Source organism: Bubalus kerabau, chromosome 1, assembly GCF_029407905.1.
Source record: "Bubalus kerabau isolate K-KA32 ecotype Philippines breed swamp buffalo chromosome 1, PCC_UOA_SB_1v2, whole genome shotgun sequence".
Classification (NCBI taxonomy): Eukaryota; Metazoa; Chordata; class Mammalia; order Artiodactyla; family Bovidae; genus Bubalus; species Bubalus kerabau.
Window position 1 is genome coordinate 97,534,091 of NC_073624.1, and position 21,640 is coordinate 97,555,730.

Below are 21,640 nucleotides of genomic sequence, written 5' to 3' on the forward strand. Positions count from 1 at the left end.
TCCCGTGTGAAGAATATGATCTGGCCCCTGCCTAATTCTGGATCTTATCTCATACTCCAACTTCCAACTTGCTGTGCTCCTGTCTTGGAGTATGGTGATCCTTTTTCTACACTTTGATCATGCTAAATTCATTCCTGACACAAGTTCTTTATACTTGCTGGTGCATCTGACTGGAACTCCATCTCAAGTCTCCATTTAAAATGAAGGCCTTCCTTATTATTCAATCAAAAACAGCAACCTACCAAGCACTTTCTATCCTATTCCCCCGGTTTTTTTTTTTTTCTTTATAGCAAACATCTGAAAATTTTCTGTTCACTTTTTATTCATCATTCACTAGAATGCAAACTCCCTAAAAACGAGGATCTCGTTTATCTTGTTCACTGCTAGGTCCCTCATACCTAGAAAAGTGACTGGCACTGGGAACTCATACAATCTACAGTCTTCGTTAGGCCCCCTCACCTGCCCCCACCCCACTTCTAAGAAAGTATAAGCTCATTGAGGCAGGAACCACGTCTGCTATGCTGATCACTGCATATCTAGTGACTAGCATATTGCTTGGCATAATAGTCACTGAATGAATAACTACTGGCGGTTAACACGCCACACTGTCATGTCTCTATTTCCTTCTATATCTTGCTTCCTTCTACTTGAAATGCAGACTTTTTCTCCCAAGGTCAACTCCAGCTCGTTCCTTGAGGGTCAGCTCAGGTGTTGCTTCCCTGAAAGCATTCTGTGACTTCACAGGTCAAGTACATTGTCCTGAGATGCTCGAAGGCACCCCAGGCACTCTACTGTATTATGAGTATCTACTGACTACACGCAGAAGTTTTTAGAAGTAGGCAGTACAGGTTTTTGCTCTGTCTTCCTAGCACAATGCAGGCAAGTATTTAGGCAGTAAGGGACCTGAATACACAAGTTCCTGACTAAAATCAAAGTACTTTCTCTCAATATCCAAAGTGGTAGCATAGTACAGTATGTGTGTGTATAAATCTAGATATAGTACATCTATACACATATAGAAAATGCTTAAAGTCCTAAGTTCTACAATAAAGACACAATTTTATCTCTTATTAATTGTGTGACACTGGGTAAATCTCATATAAAGTAGTGATTTTATTTCATTTTCTCATTAAGTGGGGATAAGAAAATCCAGCTGGAAAGGTTTGTGTAAGGATATAATGATAAACTTTTAAGCATTATATTCATCAATGTCACAGTATCCAACATACTGAAGGTATAAAGTTTTTGCATCCCATTTACTTATTATTTAATCTATGAATTTTAACTAAAATAAAGATCTTATACACTTCTATTTTCTGACTACTAGAACTAATTTCTTATTTCAGTAAATTTAAGAGACAGACTTACTGTCACGCAGTCTTTAAGTGCTTATTATATATCAGACACTGCCTAAGCACTTTATATAAAATAATTCATTTGATCTAACAAAAACAGTCAGGAGGACTGTTATTTTTGTCATTCTACAAATAAATGAAGCAAGGTACAGAGAGTTAAGAAACTTGCTTATGGTCTCTGACACAGTAACTGATACAGCCAAAATTCAGAAAGTCAATCTGACTCTAGAGCCTGTTTTTTTGAAAGGGCAAGGATTTTCTGCTGCCAGTTTATTTCCATATCATGACGCAAATTTGCCATGTTCAGTAATTTGAAAAAGTGTGACCTGGAGAAGCCAGGTTCTTTTGACTTTATTATTTGGACCAGTAAAGGAAAGGACATCAAGTTTTTTCCTTGTTAGCCACATGCAAGCAGAAGAACTTTCTTCCTGTCTATTATTGTCATTCCCCCTGGAATGCATTTCCAGTTTTAAAATAGAAGTGATGATGGAAATCAGCTTCAAAATAGGCGATGTCAGTTTACAGTTAAGTTCTACAGGATGCAGCTATAATATCTATATTCAGGACTCTGGAAACATTGCTTATTCTTACATATAGACAGAAAAGGATATTTTTTCAGCATATATAGGGTAGCTAGCCTTGCTGCTTGAAAGTTGGCTCTGACAGTTCTGTAGACAGCTTTCCGAAGACCGATGAGATGCTGACTGGGATGCTGTCCAGCTTTATTAAATGGGCAAGCAGCACTGACCCTGTCAAGCAAACTTGAAAAGTAAAATGTGATACAACTGTACAGGTGTCCTAAAGTTTTTGTTTTCTAAATCCACAATTTTATTAAACTTAGGAAAAAATTCTTTTTTCATTACAAAATGGTTATAAATATTCCAACTCAGGTCTCATAAATAGATATTTCCCTGACACATATATAGCCACCAGAAAAAAGACAATTGAAAAAAGAATACTTCCTCTGATACAGGGGGAACAATTAATTTTAATTGACATAATAGTAGAAATGTAGGGATATTTATTTAAGATACTAACTTTTTAATATAGATACTCTACCTGCTAGAATATACCAAAGTGGTACTACTTTACATTTAGTTTTCAAAAGCCTGGTATCTACAGTAAGTAGGAAAGCCTTAATTATAAACTTTCATGTTCTTAATATGCATTTATATATGTTTATCAATCATACTTTTGGTCATTTGTACAGAACATTCAAATACTGTATAGAAATACATTCTGTACATTCATAAAAGTAGGGTAAAATTACTTACCCACCTGCAGCCACTGGAACTTACCTACCCAAAATGAAATAGGGGACGCAGAAAGAGAACCAGTGGCCAACAGGGGAATGCAAGTAGAAAGGCAAAGTAAGGGTTACTAGGTAGGAGCATAGCTACTCTCAAAACTGTTCAAGAGGAAGCACATTTCATAAGCACTTTTCCAAAGGTAAATGGGGGACTACCTATTTGTAACAATGCCATATAATGTATTATGCTTTTATAAATGAAATTATGATTTCATATTACAGTTTTCCAGACAATAGGCTTTCACCTAACTAGTAACCACTCCTAATAGTAAGACAAAATATTGGAATTTATAAATTTATTACAATATAACCACAAATTTGTAAAATAAGGCATCTAACTCAAAACTTAAAAAAAATGTTAAACCAAATTAAAACACATTCAGGCATTAAAAATCTATAAAAAACAGGACAATGACTGATAGAGGCAAAGAAGGGTTTAATTATTTGCTAGAGAGGAAAAATTGAGGCAGAATAAAACAGCACTAATATTTTCAACATATGGACACTATTGTTTGTATTCCATTTTACTCAGTCTTAAAAACAAAAATATTTCTAAAAAATTATGATTCAGAATTTATTATTCCTCATAATTTTTTCCAATCCATTTAGATGGACACAAGTACAATTTTTCCAAAATTTTTTATCTGCATTTGAGTAGATATACGTCATAATCCAGAGGAAAATCACGCCTAATTGGCCCATTTTAGCTCTTCATTCTAATTGTATACATATGGGTAAAAATGGAACAAGGACAAAGGCACAGAACCATCAACACAAGGCTAGCATTAATTGGACACATAGCCACTCTGCTTAACCAGTCAGTCCTCCTAATAAAATGTTGTACAAGTCAAGAATGAAAAGGAGCTATTACTTTTACTTAGCATAATTTTTAACTTTTAAAATTTGACATTCAATATTTGTTATGCTCTATCAATAGTGGACTTTACAATGGAAGGACCAAAATTAACAGACACGGAGGGCTGTTACATTTTGAACTGAGCAGAAAGAGAAGTTATAAAACCTCTCTCATGTCTCAGAAGTTGTAAACACTATTCCAAAACACAACAGAGTGAAGAACGAGATGACTACTGAAGACTCTTCTACTTTCCTATTTCCTGATGTTCCAAATACAGCTTTTATTCAAGATTATTTAGGTTCTTCTCCAGAGCACAGCAGAGTGAAGAAAGTAATGACCACCCAAAGTTCTTCTGCCCACCTCTTTTCATGATTTTCCATATATAACTAATTAAGAGCAACATTTTTTCTTTACCATATACTTACTTCCTCCCACCTACAGGCTACAAAGGTTATATAAATTATTAAAAACACTACAGTACAACTGTCATATATGAGTATTTAGGTGGCAGTGTACAGGAAACCAAATTTTAGAGTCAGATGGAATGAACTTGAACATTTGCTCAACCATTTATAATTGTATGCCTTTAGTTGTATGCAAAATTGTCTAGCACAGTATATGGAACATAACTGGTGCTTTCCCTTTAATAACACAATAAATAGGCTGTCTATCCGGTACCTTAGTACACTTACAGCTAGATTAGTGAATATTTAATTTCCTGTATTAAATATCAGTGAGAGCATATGAGAGTGTCAGTGCCATAATATTAACCTACAGAATACTATTAATACATGGCAAGATTTTTCAGAATGAATTTATGTGAAATCATCTATCATGTAAGCTGAGTAAAGAGAGCATCTGGGGGTGAGTAAAGGAAACAAATATTTATTGGATAACTATTGCATGCAATAGTTATATATATATATAAAAAATTATAAATAAATAAATATATTTATATATATATATAATATTAAGGTCTCTATATTATCTCATATAACCACATGGTAACACAGAGAAATAATCATGATTCTCAAAACACTTTGGTTTCTCAAAGTAAATAAACAGACTCACACTACTTATTAAATCTATCATATAATGTATTTATTTCTTCACTTAGTAGTTAATAGACTTTAATAAATACTAAAGAGAAACCTATTTTTTTCGGTAAATACAACACAGAAATGAAAATAGGTAATAAATATTCTAATTTAACTAGGTAGTAGAAAATAGTTATTTAAAAAATAAAATGAAAAATGAACTCACAGTGTAAATCCTCTGGAAATGACTTCAGTTTCTTGAATGAGACGTAAAGCTTTTCTCACAAGGTTAGTAAAACCTCGGCTATCTGTTGCTATATCTTCCAAATAGACACTGTATTTTTTTAAAGTTACTTGTAGTTTTGCTGTCCTCCATAATTGCAAAGCTCTTATGATCAGATAAACAAATAGAATCACTCCCCATACCAGCCAGGAAGATAAAATCCACCAAGTGGGAAGCATAACAAGCAAACTAATGAAGGCAAATACCACTGAGACATCCCTGGAACAGAGAAACCAAGAAAATGATATCTATCAGTCCAGAGAAAGATGAGTTTCTCTAGTTAGAATTTAGGTTTTCTAAAATAGATAAAATGCTAGCTTCTCTATAAACTATGGCTTTATAAAATATGACATTTAAAAAAATAACATGAAACAGTTAAAAAATATCTAGTACCACTATCTAGTTGCTAGATACCACTGTCTAAAGCTAATAAGTTTAGGTGACAGATATAAATAGGTGTCTTCTGATATGTACTCTTTAACCTAATAACAATTCCAGATTTTAAAATCTGATTTTACAAGTATAAAGGTAAAAAGCTTTAATTTTTACTAGTTTTTAATACTAAAAACCTTATCAGCTATACTCCAATACAAAAAATAAAAGTTAAAAAAATAACTAAAAATGTTTCATATTTGGAGATATTATGAGGTCTTTTTTCCCAAAATCAGACTCTAATTATTTGTGTGAAAACATATAATATCTCAACAAACTATAAGCATTTTTCCAATTAGAAATAATATATACTTTAAGTAATTGCTTTGAATAAAGTCATCTAATTTTAAGTTATCATTACAATTCTGGAATATACATATTTACCGAAGACCATAATATGGACAAGCTTTGTACTTTTATACTGCTTTAAGTGAAATCAAAAGACGTATGATATTTTTAAATTTAGTCCAATTACAAACCTATAAATTTCTATCAAGCAGTGAAGGCTTTGATGAAAATGTTTAAATATAAGAAGGCAAATACAGGGGAGTTATATCTAAGGATATCCAAGAAACATCATCATTAACACTTGAAGATAGTTACAGTCAAATTATAAAGAAAATAACATATAAGAATATTTAATAAATATTTGCCTGCCAAAATCTCCCTTGGAATTCTTTGCTGTTAGGCAATACTGGTAATATCATAGCAAAATCTTATCATATACTTTTATATATTTATAGCAAATCTATAAAGGATTTATAGGCCTCAGACTTGCTTAATCACCTTTGTGGTCAAAGGAATACAAAGTTGTAAAATTCTGAAACCTATGATTCCTTAGCAGCTCCTTAAGTTCTTAAATTTTTAAATGGTAAGATGCTGTACACTTCATCATGACAGTATCTGAGTAACTACACATTTGGAAAACACTATACATGGCTGCTGCTGCTGCTGCTGCTAAGTCACTTCAGTCGTGTTCGACTCTGTGCGAGCCCATAGACTACCTGTTACAAAATGAAGCATTTGTCAACATGACAGGGAAGACAGATAAATTCAGAACACTGAGGCCAATGAATGTAACTGCCCATATAACTTGAACAGTTTGAGCAATAATTTAGTTCATTTAATAAACTCATACTTTAATAGAAAGAGGATATTAACAGTTCTGAATATATAATTCCTTATTACTATACATATATATATTTCTTTTTTAATAGATGATGGCCCAGGACTTGTGCATTAAACACAAATACTTCAAGTGGTTGACAAGTTTTAAGACAATTTGAATTGTCTATGTTCCCTATGATCTCATCTCACCTAACAAAGTAGGAATTGACTGTTTATCTCCATGTCTCATACTCTCCTGGGTGTCTCTACAATATAATTATTATATAATCTATTAAAGGTAAAGAAACATGAAGAACTGGCTAGGACTTCATGCACACATGTGTATGAGAGATTCCTTTTTGGCATATGTTAATCCTGCTAGTTGGGCTGTTATACACAGAACTAATTACACTGAGTTGCAAGTACATAGTAGTCAAACTGGATGTTTTTTCCCACTTTCATTTTAAATAGTATTTAGTTAGAAGGTATCCTTTTTTAAAAAAAAAACCTCTGGCATATCATTATACTAATTACAATGCTAAAATGTTTATAATGCCTTTATCATGGAGAGGATGATGACAGACATCCTCTGCTAATACTCTAAATGTAAACAAAGGATAGATGTTTTCTAGACAGTACCAAATATTAGGGGTTGCCAGGGAGCAAAGTGTTGGAAGGTGTCCATTTTCCTGTTGTTGAGGTTGCCCTGCAGACAGGATACTGGGATCAAGCAGCTCAATCAGCTCCACATCCTCTTGTAACAGGACTTCCTGTTGCAGGATAGTATGGAGTGAATCAAGTCGGAATCCAATATCCTTGCCATTGAAAGACCAAAGAGAGGTATTAATACACACATAATTTTGTATTAAATATTAAGCTCCTACCATGTTAATAAAATTAGAGGTGTTTATTTTCAGTATAGACTACAAGAAGAAACAATAGTCAATTTTCAGTATGATGTACAGGGTTATATTTTTACAGTAAATATGAAACAAACAAAAAAAAAACAGAAGTAGACATCATCGAGCCGCATATTGAGTGAAATATGTATTTTTTACAGATTAATAAACCTGTTAAGCCTGATTAATTAAACGGCTGCAAAACAACATGGAAAATATAATCCTCTAACAGATATGCTGTCCCTAGATACTGTAACAATATAGCCAACATCTAAGAATAACAGCAGGATCAAGGCTTTCTAAAAATGATATATTCGAATATTAAAAAAATACATCATTAAGGAATATAATACAAAATGGCCCTAATGTGTGCATAGCATTTTATAGTTTACAAAATGCTTTCACATATACTAGCTCATTTTTTCCTCCCTCTTTCCCTTTTATCCATCTATCAATATCTCATAACATACCAGGCAACATGCTTGACACCAAAAACACAAAAAAATAAACAAGACATACAAGTCTTTACTCTTAGAGAGTTCAGAGTTTAAAGGAGAGGGCTGAAAGGTAAGCAGTTACAATATAAAGTGCAGACAAGTGTGACGAGGTATAACTAAGTTATTATGAAAACGGCATTGAGGGAATAAACCAGCAACAAAGAGAAAGTAAAAGAGCCTAAGCTTAGTTTTAAAGAATACACAAGAACTGACCAGATGAAAGAGTTGGAAGAATGGGATGAGACAGAATGAAAGCAAGCCTCTTCTAGTTTGGGGACCTGTAAGTGACCAATATTAGTTTTGGGCAGGGTATACCTGGTGGAGAGAGGAGAGATGAAGCAGCAGTGTTAGAGCAGTTCTCACAGTAACCCTGTCATGTACGTTATCATTTTCTGTCCATTCTATAGAGGAAAAAATGAAGCCCAAAGAAACCAAGTAACTTTCCAGAATTCTGATTTTAAATCATATGTCTTTGGTAGTTAGTTGATTCTGCTTCCCTGAATATAGTCTTCTCTATCAGAAAATTTAAATTTTTATTTTGCATCCGATTCAAGAATAGAATGATCTGTTGTATGATAAAAAATAAAAGAGAACTTTCAATGGACAAGACCTGTAGCAATCAAAGTAAAATCAGTTAGGTCTACGGTTTCCTCTTCTTAGTTAATCATTCCCACACCACAGACTGTAGCCCGAGCTCATCATGAGGACTTAAGCAAGAAGGCAGTGATCCACATACTACAAGTACATATCCTCTTGATCATGGGTTGTACACATCACTTTTAGAGAAGAATGTTTTTAATATGAAGCCTATTTGGATATATTTCTTATCAATAACAATAATAAAAAAGAATCTCAGTGGAATGCTGATCTTATGTTTAGCTGATATGGATTCTACCATCTACTGATATACCCTGGACATACCTCTGCAGCACTTTTATGGCTCATGTTTGAATTACTGCTTCCTCTTGTTTATAATCCTAACATTAGGAACTACTCAATTTTTTGACGTTCCATCCCACTTTCATAAACAGAGAACAGCACGACTTACTTTATACTACTGTTGAGGGTGGGAAGGGGGACAGGGGCTGCAGAATATCAACAGCAGGTGGGCAATGGGAGGCAGGGAGGGCAGTGGGTGGGGCAGGGTAGCTTTTCAAATAATCTTTGAAATAAATCTTCATGTATGCCTTATAATTTGGTTTCAATTCCCCCATCAGATAGGACCATATTCAGATGTAAATATTAAAAATAAAACTTTTGCTACAAAAACTTGAAAGCAGGCCTTTTATGAGACTTCTATGTACTTATATATGGGTAAGTTTAAAAGAAGCCTAATTAAATGAAGGCCAACACTAACAGAGAGGGGGAAGCTATTAACATAGACGGGAGCTATTCCTCTACACAGGCTCTCTTATGGGCCTGCTGCTTCATCAGGAACTCCCTTTCTTCAACACCACTCCTTGGCACCAGATCTGGTTTGGGGATAAAGCTTCCCCCTAACCACTGTGATCTGTAGGTAGGTAGTACTGACAGTACTGGTGCTCTGTGCTGGGGGGAAGGGTACTACGTGAACTTTGGCTTACCCTCAACAAGTCTTAGTGTCAAGACTTAGTGCCTGGGTTTATAGCCTGGTCCCACAACTTAAGTAAGTTAATTTTTCTGTTCAGTTTCCTCATCTGCAAAGAGGACAATAATAGTATCCACTTCATAGGGTTGCTGTAAGGATTAAATAAGTCAGTATTTATAAACCGCTAAGAGTACCCGGTGCACAGTAAGCACTATGTAAGTGTTAGCTGTTAGTGTTGTTAGTACATATGAAATACTTAAAAGTACAATAAAGAACAGCATGTATAATATAAAAACTTACAGTACATAGCACACATAATTATTACAAGGTTGTTGTAGAAAAGAGATCCAACAGGCTGTAGTTTCTGAGAAAGGTCCTGAGGAAGAGCTAGAACTGCTTATTGAAAAGATTCCAATCATAGAAAAATGGAACACAATTCACAGTATAATAGTACATATAGAGAGACTAGGCAAGGAATAAACAAAAAGGAAGACTATACTGGGCTGATGAAATATTGGTGCATAAAACTGGAAAGGCAGATTAAGGCCAAATTATGCAAACACTTTCATGCCAGTCAAAGTGATGAACTGGACTTGACTTGGTAGGCAGTAGGTATCTTTTTAGAAATTAAACAGGGAAACAGCATGAGAAGGTAACTTAGGAAGAATACTGCCTGGATGGAATGAAGAGTATGAGAAGCACTGCTAAAGAATAAAGAGATTTCTATTGTGGCCCTTAGGGATGAAGAAAACATATTCATGTGTCAATATACTTCAATGATCTTACACACTTTCAAATATATAGTGCTATTTAATTGAGCTGCTGAGGATCAGGTGAGATAACCTCTGGGCAAGCACTTTACAGGCGACAAAGTGCTTAGAGAGTGCCAATACCACTAGTATCATAGTCGCTATAAATTTTTTTTAATCTTTAAGAAGAAAAGTACTACCTTAATGAAAATGAACAATAATAAAATGTTCAGATATCATGGAGCAATTGCCAGTATCTTTATTAAAGGAAAGAGGGACTCACTCAATATCTGTATAGCTAACAAAATTGTAAATACTTTATAATCAAGAGAAAAAAGTCAAGCAACTTCATGCCACATGCCAACTGGGCAATTCCTTATTCTATTGTATGCACTTCCTAAAATTCTCCATAATCTAGGCACAAAAGAGATGCATACAAAAGCTGGCACTTTAAAGTGAAACATGAGATGAAGCATGTGGTCAGTGACAAAGATCCAAAAATGAAAAGATCAGGACTATGCACACTATGATTAAACCAAGAAAAATGTATATGCACCCATATACCTTACCACGGGGCTTCCCTCATGGCTCAGCAAAGAATGAACCATGTAAAGAATCTGCCTGCAGTGCAGGAGACGTGGGTTCGATCCAGGGGTAGGGAAGATCCCCTGGAGGAGGCCATAGCAACCCACTCCAGAATTCTTACCGGGAGAACCCCATGGACAGAGGAGCCTGGTGGGCTACAGTCCAGGAGGTCGCAAAGATTCAGACAAGACTGAAGAGACCAAGCACATACCTTACCACAGTTCTAGTATCACTGAAGAATGAAGATGGCTCCACCTGGATAGAGACGATATTCTACATAGATGAAAAGATACTTCATTGACCTTCTCAAAACACCTACGGAGATGAACCCTAAACAGAGAACCTGCCCAAATGGATTGCTAAAAAGGTAATTTTAGTCAGTAAAGACAACACACAAACTAGAGACGTGGTACACTATAACGGAAAGAGCCTGGGCTTTGAAACCAGGAGACGTGAGTTCAAATTCTGACTCACTTTCTAGCTGAATATTTTTGAACAACTCTCTTAATGAGTATTCTTAACCAAACTGAAATATCTGAACCTCAGGCTTTCCAAATACTGAACCTTATATAGTGTTTAAATTACCAAATCAAAATGTGAAAGCACTTTGTAAACATCCCTTATCAAATGATAATTTACAAGAATAATAATTAAATTATCATCTTAAGGTCATAGGCCAGCAGAAGATTCTGAAATGTGCTTACTTGTGAGAGAATTTTATTTTTTTAAACTATACTACCTGTTATTAATATTAGGATGTAAAAACGTTGAGGCACTCCTTGGGGCTCAGAGATTAAGCAAGTCTTTGGGAAATTCTCTGATTTATCAATCCCAGAAGACTAAATTTTATACAAGAAGTTGTCAGAGAATGGTGGGCTTTCCTGGTGGCTCAGACGGTAAAGAGTCTGCCTGCAATGCAGGAGACCTGAGTTTGATTCCTGGGTTTGGAAGATCCCCTGGAGGAGGGCATGACAACCCACTCCAGTATTCTTGCCTGGAGAATCCCCATGGACTGTAGCCCGCCAGGCTCCTCTGTCCATGGGGTAGCAAAGAGTCAGATGCAACTGAGTGACTAAGCACACAGCACAGAGAATGGTAAATGAATGATAAATAAATTAGGGAGGAACCACACTCTTGATTTTGCCCAAACTTTGTAATCAAAGGCTGTGGAGACAATCAAGTTCCTAATGAAAAGAGGGAAGATCCCACTAATGAATCTATTTTCTAACTCACTGAGAGGAATACCTGTCAGTGGAGGAAGATGGCAGCAGGACATGAATAATCTAACAAATAGGTCTTCAATAACCATCAGAATATCCTATTCTCAGTAGCTAACAACTTCTTAGAAGATCTATGAAATACTACTGAGTACATATGCAAAGATACCCAGTTACTGAAGAATCTCCCTTTTCTTTTTCCTTAGGTGATACAAACTTTTTTAACACTTCACGAAGTGGATAATCTCCTTTTAGAGAACAGCCCAGAATTTCTAATTAAAATTAGTCACTGCCCAAATCAATGGCAAAACAAATTTGGATTCATTGATTTTTCTCATTGGAAAAGAAACTGGAGTCCTGAAAAGTGACCAAAAAGTAAAGTGAACACTTACCAACTTGTGAAGTAAGTCATCATTCTTACTGGACTGAGCCAAAATCCAACTCTTGATGGTTTCAGCCACTTTTAACAGGATGCCTTGCTGACGGAGATGAATGACATTGTGCAAGATTATTAAACCACACCTAAACATCAGAAAAACTTCAAATAACCTACTTCTAATTAATCACATTTTTTTAATCAGAAAAAGAAAGTTAAAATCATCTAGGTTGTATTATCGGAGAAGGCAATGGCACCCCACTCCAGTACTCTTGCCTGGAAAATCCCATGGATGGAGGAGCCTGGTAGGCTATAGTCAATAGGGTCACTAAGAGTCGGACACGACTGAGCGACTTCTTTCACTTTTCACTTTCATTCACTGGAGAAGGAAATGGCAACCCACTCCAGTGTTCTTGCCTACGGGGGAGCCTGGTGGGTTTCCGTCTCTGGGGTCGCACAGAGTCGGACACGACTGAAGCGACTTAGCAGCAGCAGCAGCAGCAGGTTGTATTATATGCTATATAATATGCTTTGCCAGTATGTCTCAGTCTCCTTCTTGATCCCGAATTTAATCGTGTATCAGAATCACCTGGAGATTTTAGCTAGGAACATACTCCCAGGCCCCCCAACTAAACGTTCAGATTCAGTGAGTCTGGAATGAGACCTGGAAACCTTATCTTGGGTACACTATGTATTAATACTACCTATGTCAACATGATGATGATATGGGTATTTCAAAACGAAAACCAAGTGCTCCAAGTTCTCGAATATTAAGAACATTTCATTCTACAATATTAAAGCAGAAATTTATTTTAACAATTTTAGAATAACTGTCTCATATTGAAATGTGTTATATTATTGAATCAATCAAAAATTCAGTTTACCTTATTAGCTCATTTCCTGAGCAGGCCAGTAAATGGAGTTTACATTCACTGAGTGACTATAATATTCCAGGTACTGAAAAAGGGTTACGGGAACAAAGATGAATATAAACATAACTGCTGTTTTCAAGAACTTAGAAGAGACAGTACAAATAGTTACAAACTAATGTAAAATCTGGGCTTCCCTGATAGCTCAGTTGGTAAAGAATCCATCTGCAATGCAGGAGATCCTAGTTCAATTCCTGGGTCGGGAAGATCTGCTGGAGAAGGGATAGGCTACCTGCTCCAGTGTTCTTGGGCTTCCCTTGTTGCTCAGCTGGTAAAGAATCTGCAGTACAAGATTCTGTAATGCAGGAGACCTGGTTTCAATCCCTGGGTTGGGAAGATCCCCTGTAGCAAGGGAAAGGCTACCCACTCCAGTATTCTGGCCTAGAAAATTCCATGAACTGTATAGTTCATGGGGTCACAAAGAGTCAGCCACGACTGAGCGACTTTCACACTTTCTTTCACAATGTAAAATCTGGAGAAGTGTAGGAGGAAGGAGGTCAAGAGGAACTAACACTGGAGCTAAGCCCAGGCAAGGGACAAGGATGAGTACAGGAGGGAGCCATGGAAGCATCTGTCATGCAGACAGTGGCAGGTAAGAGTTTGGGCCAGCAAAGAGCCAAGGGAAGAACAGAAGAGCAATGAAGTTTAAAAGGTACACTGAGATAGATTTTAAAAGATTGTGGTCTTAATAGTTTTGAATTTATCCTATAGACTATGAGGAGTCATGGAAGGTTAATAAAAGGAAGCAAAACAATAAAAATTTGCATGTTAGAAAAATAACTGGCAAACAGAGCAGTGGCTGTACTATCAAGGAATGAGTGTAGCCAAGAAGCATGATTAGGAGGGTACATAATAGTCCGGCTAAATAATGATAAAAGCTTGCACTAGGATAGTAAAAACAGCAGTAACTAAGGATTAGATTTTAGAAAGAAGTTGAAGTCACTTACTGACCAAATCAATGTTAGAGTGGGGGAAACTGTAAGATAAATTGAGAGGGTAGTAATTTGGGAATACAGAAAAATATTTTGTTTCAGGGGTGCTGAGAAAAAAAGCTCTGCTTTAGGGATGTTGAATATGAGTTTCGTGGAGCACAGGCAGATGGAAATGTCTAACAAGTATCTGGAACTCAGTGAAAATGGAGAATAGACAAAAAACGCCAGTGAGGGCAAGAAAGTAGATGAGATAGCTCAGAAAAAAAGAGACCAAGCAGAGGACTGATGCTAAAACTTTACGGAAGGAATGTTTAAGAATAATCTCAGGAAAAGAAACCAGAAAAATATACAGAGAATGAATATTCATGATGAGAATACCAATATAGAATACTCAGTATCTAACAATCACATTTTCTAAAAAAAAAGTCTAAAAATGATGACTGTTTCATCATGAACTCATACAGAAAATTTGCTTTCCAAAGGAAATAACTGAAACTTCATCACTTGAACAGAATCTGGGGGGCAATTCTAAAAATATATCCCCTAAAAAGGAACAAGAAATCTTTTTAAAATTTAGCTGCCCCAGATTTATATAGAAAAAATTCATTTTAGAGAGATGTACCTTATGCAGTTGAAATGTATAACATGAAGATTAAACGAACTTTCTGGATATGTGGTAATTTTGAAAAACACCTTCTGGCTATGCTTTTAACTGCTCCTCAATTTCTGAGAGGATGAACTTTAAACTCTTATTTATTTATAAACTAATAACAATATTTCTAAATGTAAAAATATTGTCATAAGTGAAAAGAATTAAACACTTATAAAACCCAAGTTTACACACACACACACACACACACACACACACACACACACGAGGTCAATGTCCATCTCCAGCCCCAACACTATCCCTTGACCCATCCTTTGTCTTTTGTTGCCAAGTAATCTCAAATTCAAATTTTAATCTATGAATAATCTTTTAGATATATCTTTAGGTTTTACTTTTAAAACTTTCCCCGGAGGTGCTTGTATTTGAAAGGAACAAGGAGAAGAAAGGACTTAGGCAGGGAGGACTCTCAGCACTGGTTCTGGCCTGTGCGCTCCCCTCCCTTAACGCCTTCCTCGTGAGAGTTAGCTAAAAAAACACCGCTTCCCTGGTGTTTACTCTGCTGTTGCCTTTTGGTCCAGCTTGGTCTTCACACTTTAGAGTTTTTTCCTAAGAACAAAAGGAAAGACCCTTCCCTTTCTATCTTACAGAGTAAATGATTAACTGAAAACTTTAAAATCTTCCTCCCAAAAGTAACTGACTCCTATATTAAAACACTGATTAAACTAGAATGCTCAAGAAATGAGGTAATCTGGTTATATTTTTTTCTGTTAGAATTCTTTTTGTTAAAACTGAAATGTACTGGAATATTTTCTTATTTTAGTAAATACAATAATAGAGCACAAATCAATTTAGTGAACCTAATTATTGGTGGCTTCTTCTAGTACCTCAGCCTCCCAATGCTGTATATCAATTACGAAATACTATATAAAAATATATGATACTGCAGATATAAAGGGTAGCAGAAATTGAGGTAAATATACTTACTCTATTATATATCTTTGAAATAATTTATTAAATATTAATTTGCTTTCTCTTAAAAAAAAATCTAAAGAAAAAAATTCTAGTTATTGTAGGATCCTATAGTTGGGCTCCCATTAGGTATTAATTTTTATCTTTTTGTTTTTTTTTCCTGGTTTACTCTAAGTAACTTCAATATTTAAATAAGCAATATATTTTGATCCTCAATCATATTAATTTCAATTCATTATACAAATTACCCATGAGATAGTCCAAAATACCAAGGATTCATGTTTATCTGAACAGATACATACCACTGATGAAATAAAAATTAAAGTCTTAACCAGTGCAGGGGAAGAACATGGAGGTGCCAATAAGGTGTTTTTTGGTAAGGATAAGGATAAAGGCAATTTAAATAATCAGTAAACGACAAAAGACTGAGTCACAGAGAATGAAGACGCCTTCTTACTTTTGGCAGGGCTCTCACAGGAGGCTTCTGCTGTCCCTCTGTCACTGCGCTTTTTTCTGCTTTTGGTGACAGAGAAGAACATACTTCAAAGTCTGTGTGCCCCAGATCCTGTAAGTACTGGTAGAGTGGAGAGTTCTGAAAGAGATATAAAATAAATTTCAAGATCATTACTACAGTTGACCTTTTAACAACATGGGTTTGAACGACAGGGCTCCACTTTGATGATTTTCAAAAATAAGTACACACTACAGCACTGCATATGGAAGGGTGGCTGAAGCCCAGGGAGAGGAACTGAGTGTTGGGAGGGCTGCCTGTGCGGTTATACGCGGGTGGTGCCTCAACCCCCCTATATTTCAAAGGTCAATTATTTCAAAAGTTTTAGAGACCAAATTCAACATTATGACAAGTATGCCCAAACTGAATTATTTACACAATGCTACTTAACATCAAAAGAAAAAAAAAATCAACAAACAATTCAGCAGGGTTAAAACTCAAAGGAAAAACTAAATAAAACAGACATTCTTTGAGTGCCAGCAAGAAAAAATGAATTTAGGAGTATAAATAGATTTAAGCCATTTTTGTCCAAATTTTTGTAGTATTAGAATAAATCGCTTCAAAATAGCTAATCCTGGCTAAATATAGCTCCAAAAAGGACTCACAGTGAAAAATAGTTATTACTTGAAGCCAAGGAGCAATGATTATACTGTATCAATTATAAATTTATCATACAATCATACTGATTAAGTCAATCAGGCACAGATGAATATTATATATCATTTGTCAGCACTGAAAACAAACTTAAAACACCAAAAAAGTTACCAAAATAAGCTTACATACAAGCATATGGCAAATAAGAGACAGTGCAGGTTAAGAACAAAAACTGTGGAGCCAGACTATTTGGATTTAGATCCCAACACTGCCTCCTACCAGCTTGGTAACCCATGGCGATTTATAATCTTTCTATGCTTGGGCTGTCTAATCTAAAAATAGGTATAATAATTAATACATAAACCATGGGGTTCTAGGACTAAATAAATATAAAGCATTTGGAGTAGTCCCTGCTGCTGCTGCTGCTGCTAAGTCGCTTCAGTCATGTCCGACTCTGTGCGATCCCATGGACGGCAGCCCATCAGGCTCCCCCGTCCCTGGGATTCTCCAGGCAAGAACACTGGAGTGGGTTGCCATTTCCTTCTCCAACGCATGAAAGTGAAAAGTGAAAGTGAAGTCGCTCAGTCGTGTCCAACTCTTCGCGACCCCATGGACTGCAGCCCACCAGGTCCTCCGTCCATGGGATTTTCCAGGCAAGAGTACTGGAGTGGGGTGCCATTGCCTTCTCCAGAGTAGTCCCTAGCACACAGTAATTGTTCAATCTACACCTCAACTTTATATAAGCTATGTGCCAAATGCAGGTTATGGAATAGAACAAACAGAAACATCCTCATCACTATTGAATGAAAATCCATGGGACAATTCTAGATAAATGCTTTACCATCATCATTACTACTGTTATTCCCGTTTCATAGATGAGGAAAGACTCACTCACCTAGAGAAAGCAGGATAGATCTCACTCCAAAGCTAATGCTCTGAAATATTGTGCTATATTACCTAAAGTTACAAACAGCCTCCTGTGTTTAGAAAAGAAGACACCAAAGAAGCTTATGTACAGTTTAGTACATAGACATGAAGTAAATGAATAATTACAAGAATGTACTGGTTGATATGGAAACAGAGGAGAGGCAGCTGAATGAGACCAATACTTTAAGGGAATATATCTTTGAATTTGGAAAAATGAGGAAGAGTGGGAATTTGCTGGACTGGTAGCAATTCACTGGCTATTAATTTGAGAGAATAAGAAGATGAATGCCTTCCTTTGAAGCTATGTTTAATCTCTCCTTTGAGAAAAATAGGCAAAGCATTTAAAAATAAGGAGAAAGAACTTACAGTCTCATCCCTAAATCAGACTTAAAATCTCTAGTGGCAGAAATGGTTAATCTATTACCCATAATGTTTTTTCAAATATTGCCTTGAGTTACTCAACCTGTATTTTCAAACTGAACTGTGAATCCCACCTTGCTCTGCCCCTAGAATGGCAAAAGAACAAGAATACTAGTTCTTTTGGGCTGACCTTTAGAAAAGTTTACATATTTAAAAACAAAACAAAACCCAAACTTGTTTTTAAGACAGTAGAATCCTTTCTTCAAACGAATTCCCATGGGGAAGAACAATAAATAAGATGGATCAAAGTGGAGTTATTCTAATTCAAGGGTCATCAAACTTCTTTTGTAAAGGCCAGATAGTAAACATTTTAGGCTCTGCAGGCCATATGGTCTCTGTCGCAACTAATCAAGAATGCTGTAGTGTGAAAGCAGCCACAGACGATACACAGACCGATGAATGTGGTTATGTTCCGATAAAACCTTATTTATGGAAATAGTGAACTTCTTAGTTTTCACGTGTCACAAAATAACATTCTTTTGATATTTTTCCCAACCATTAAAAATGTAAAAACCATTCTTTGTTCACCAGCCATATAAAAATAGGCACCGAAGGAGTACAAATTGGCCCAGAGTTTACCGACGACTCCCTACTCAATCAAGATCATGAGGCACACTTTTGACTGCTAACTGTTCTCTGGGAAGGGGCTTAGTGGGTGGGGACCGGGCCAAACTTCTTTTTATTCAACTGTAAGGCCCTACCTTACAGCAAACTAGCTGACGCTATGTCCAGCACTGACTTCAATGTCCCTTCCTTTTCCAGCTTATGTCACAGCTCACAAAATAACAAAATGGAGTATCTGTAACAGATTTTTAAAAAGTGATTACACAGAAGAGATACAATAAATACTGTTTTCCCTTTTTGTTTGCACATTAACTAAAAGCATACACCCTCAGTTCGGATAACCACAGTCTGAACCACTATTTCATATTTCACAAAACATCAACTACTAATTGTTTAGTAAATTCTGGCTTGCCAAGCCCATCACTGCTTTGTCTCATGACTATGTAACTAAGTTTTTGGCAAAATTTCAGAGACCTTGAAGACCTCTGTCACCTCTGGAGACAGGGGATGAAGGTAAAGCAGGTTTAGTAAAATGTTAATTCCAGTCACTGTCATATTTCATGTTTGTTCTTCTCTCTTTTTGGCTGTTAATGCAAATCATATCACCTTCTAACACATATAAACAGACTATATGAACACTAAAGCTTTATTGATTATATTTATGATAGCATTCTGCATTGTAGCATTTATTTTACTGTTTTATTTGCACTTTTATGACTCAATAACCTTTGAGCCAAAAGAAAATTTAAAATTTAACCAATGATAACACACAAATGAAAAACAAACATCCTTTGGCTAACAAACTGAACATCAGCCAAGATGAACTGACCAAGACAGACCTTGTAAGACAAATTTTAAGAATGCAAAGGGATTTTTAGTAATTATTTTATATTAATTTAAAAACTGTTTTGGCAGATAAAATTATCTTTCTCTCTGAACTACCAAATATCATCTACACACTAACTGAAAGATCTCAGATAGCCAAATCAAGACCAGTGATTTTCAAAAATTCTTCGTCTCGAGACTCCTTTCTAGTCTTAAAAATTATTAAAGGTCCCAAAGAGCTTTTGTTTATCTGGATGCCTAACAATATTTATCATATTAGAAACTTAAAACTAAATAATTAAAATATTTATCAACTTACTTAAAATAACAATAAACCTATTATAATAGTCATGGAAACAATTAAAACATTTTAACAACATGATTTTAATGAAATTTTTTTCACAATGAAATAAATGTATTGAGAAAAGTAGATTGTTTTATATTTTTGCAAATCTCTTATTAAAGTCTGGCATAACAGGAGGAAGTGGGTGGATTCTTATATCTGTTTCTGCACTGAATCAGCTGCAATTTTTTATTTTGGATGAAGTATATAAAGAAAATCAGACCATAAACACATATGCAGTTGGAAAGGGAGGAGTATTTCAAGTCTTCTCTGATAACTGTATTATCAAAAAACAGCCATATCAAACTCTACAAGTGATAATTTTGAAAAGGTTTAACATGAAATATGAAACCATATTGGTGAGCTTTTCATATTTTGTACATGCAAGAGAGAATGAGAATAATAGAAGCAAATAATGTCAGTATAAAACTTGATCACCCAATATAAAACAAATTACTTTTTCTTTTACAACAAGGTGAAGCTCCATACTGCAACAGCCTTAGCCACTATATTTGGAGGTTCGGGACTATTAGGCTTAAAAACAAATACACATAAATTTCTGTGATTCATACAATGAGTATTATTATAGGTTGATTCAGCTTTAGAAAGGGACTTTTTGTATGTGTGTGGAGGGTAAGGCAAAGTAGGTGGTGATAAATAATTTTCCTTGTTATAACTTTTTCCCTTGGTTCAAGGGAATAGAATCAAAATGTTTCAGTTGTTTTCTTGAAGAGAAATTATTAGCACTGGATTCAAACTACAATTTTGTAGTACTGGAGAATGTTACTGCTGCCAAAAGAAATATGAGAAATCCCAGACACAGCATGTGGGAGCTTCTCCTCAGGAAATCCTTGTGGTTCACTATTCCTGTAAATTTTAGCTGACAGAAAACACACATCATAGCACCAGAAAGAATTTTGCTAAATGCAAAAATGCCACAAGTCTTTGGTTGTGCTAAGATTGTTCTGATGGCTAAAATATACTCTTGTAAGAAAGTAAACATAAAATAAGACAGGAAATCCCAATATTTTTGCTAGCACTGCAATAAAATGATTCTTTAAGTCCCAGATTACCTGCATTTCATGCTCTCTGCAAAACAGGAGATCCCATGCCAATGGATATATAAAGTTTGAACAACTCATTTAACAAATTATTTTCTCCATGATTTATGGTGCATTCCACAGAAGTGCCAGTACTGTTACTGCTGATTTGCATTTTAAAAGATTAACTGTGCAGAAATGGAGGTGATGTGTAAAATGCTCTTATTAATATGTTTTCTCTTTTAAACCGCTTTAAACCCTTACAGGTAGAGCAAGTTGTAATCTTTCAGGTTCTAGCCCAGAAAGGGAAGAAGAGGCCAAATCCAGCAGAATTAGACAACTCATAATAATAAATACTAAAAATCCCCCCGTGTGGCAGGTAATATGTATGCACAGGTGAGAAAACAAAACAGGTTGAGGTCTTTGCTAAGAAAGTTTCATTCTATGACACTTCTTATAAAACTATGGTACACTCGATACTTTCCAATTAAGTTGATGGTTTCAGGAAAATCCTCTCTTGGTCTCAGTTTCCTGAAGTACAAAGAATGCCATGAGGTTCTTAAACTTGTTCAGGTGGTAAAACAAAACTCATGACATTCTTTGGGAAACAAGACAGAAAAGTGGTACATTAAAATGCAGAATCTTGTGCTAACTCAAATGCCATTTTACCCTATGTAATCAGTCAAGTCTACAGGATGGAAATTCTA

General features: G+C 35.5%; 1 protein-coding gene across 7 annotated transcripts in view; it reads right to left on the reverse strand.

The window, feature by feature from the left end:
- The window catches only part of VEZT (vezatin, adherens junctions transmembrane protein), a 71,254-nt gene that overhangs the window by 27,375 nt on the left and 22,239 nt on the right, over positions 1 to 21,640 (reverse strand). Inside the window, exons 2-6 of one of the 7 annotated variants that reach the window (XM_055585156.1) lie at positions 16,167 to 16,301; positions 12,286 to 12,372; positions 7,019 to 7,149; positions 4,784 to 5,059; positions 1,967 to 2,116 (exon numbers count right to left, since the gene is read on the reverse strand). In XM_055585156.1, coding sequence (XP_055441131.1) covers positions 1,967 to 2,116; positions 4,784 to 5,059; positions 7,019 to 7,149; positions 12,286 to 12,372; positions 16,167 to 16,301 — 779 coding nt within the window. Of the gene's footprint in view, positions 1 to 1,966; positions 2,117 to 4,783; positions 5,060 to 7,018; positions 7,195 to 12,285; positions 12,373 to 16,166; positions 16,302 to 21,640 lie in introns of all 7 variants that reach the window. The other 6 variants (XM_055585145.1, XM_055585136.1, XM_055585186.1 and 3 more) reach the window with 6 other exon arrangements.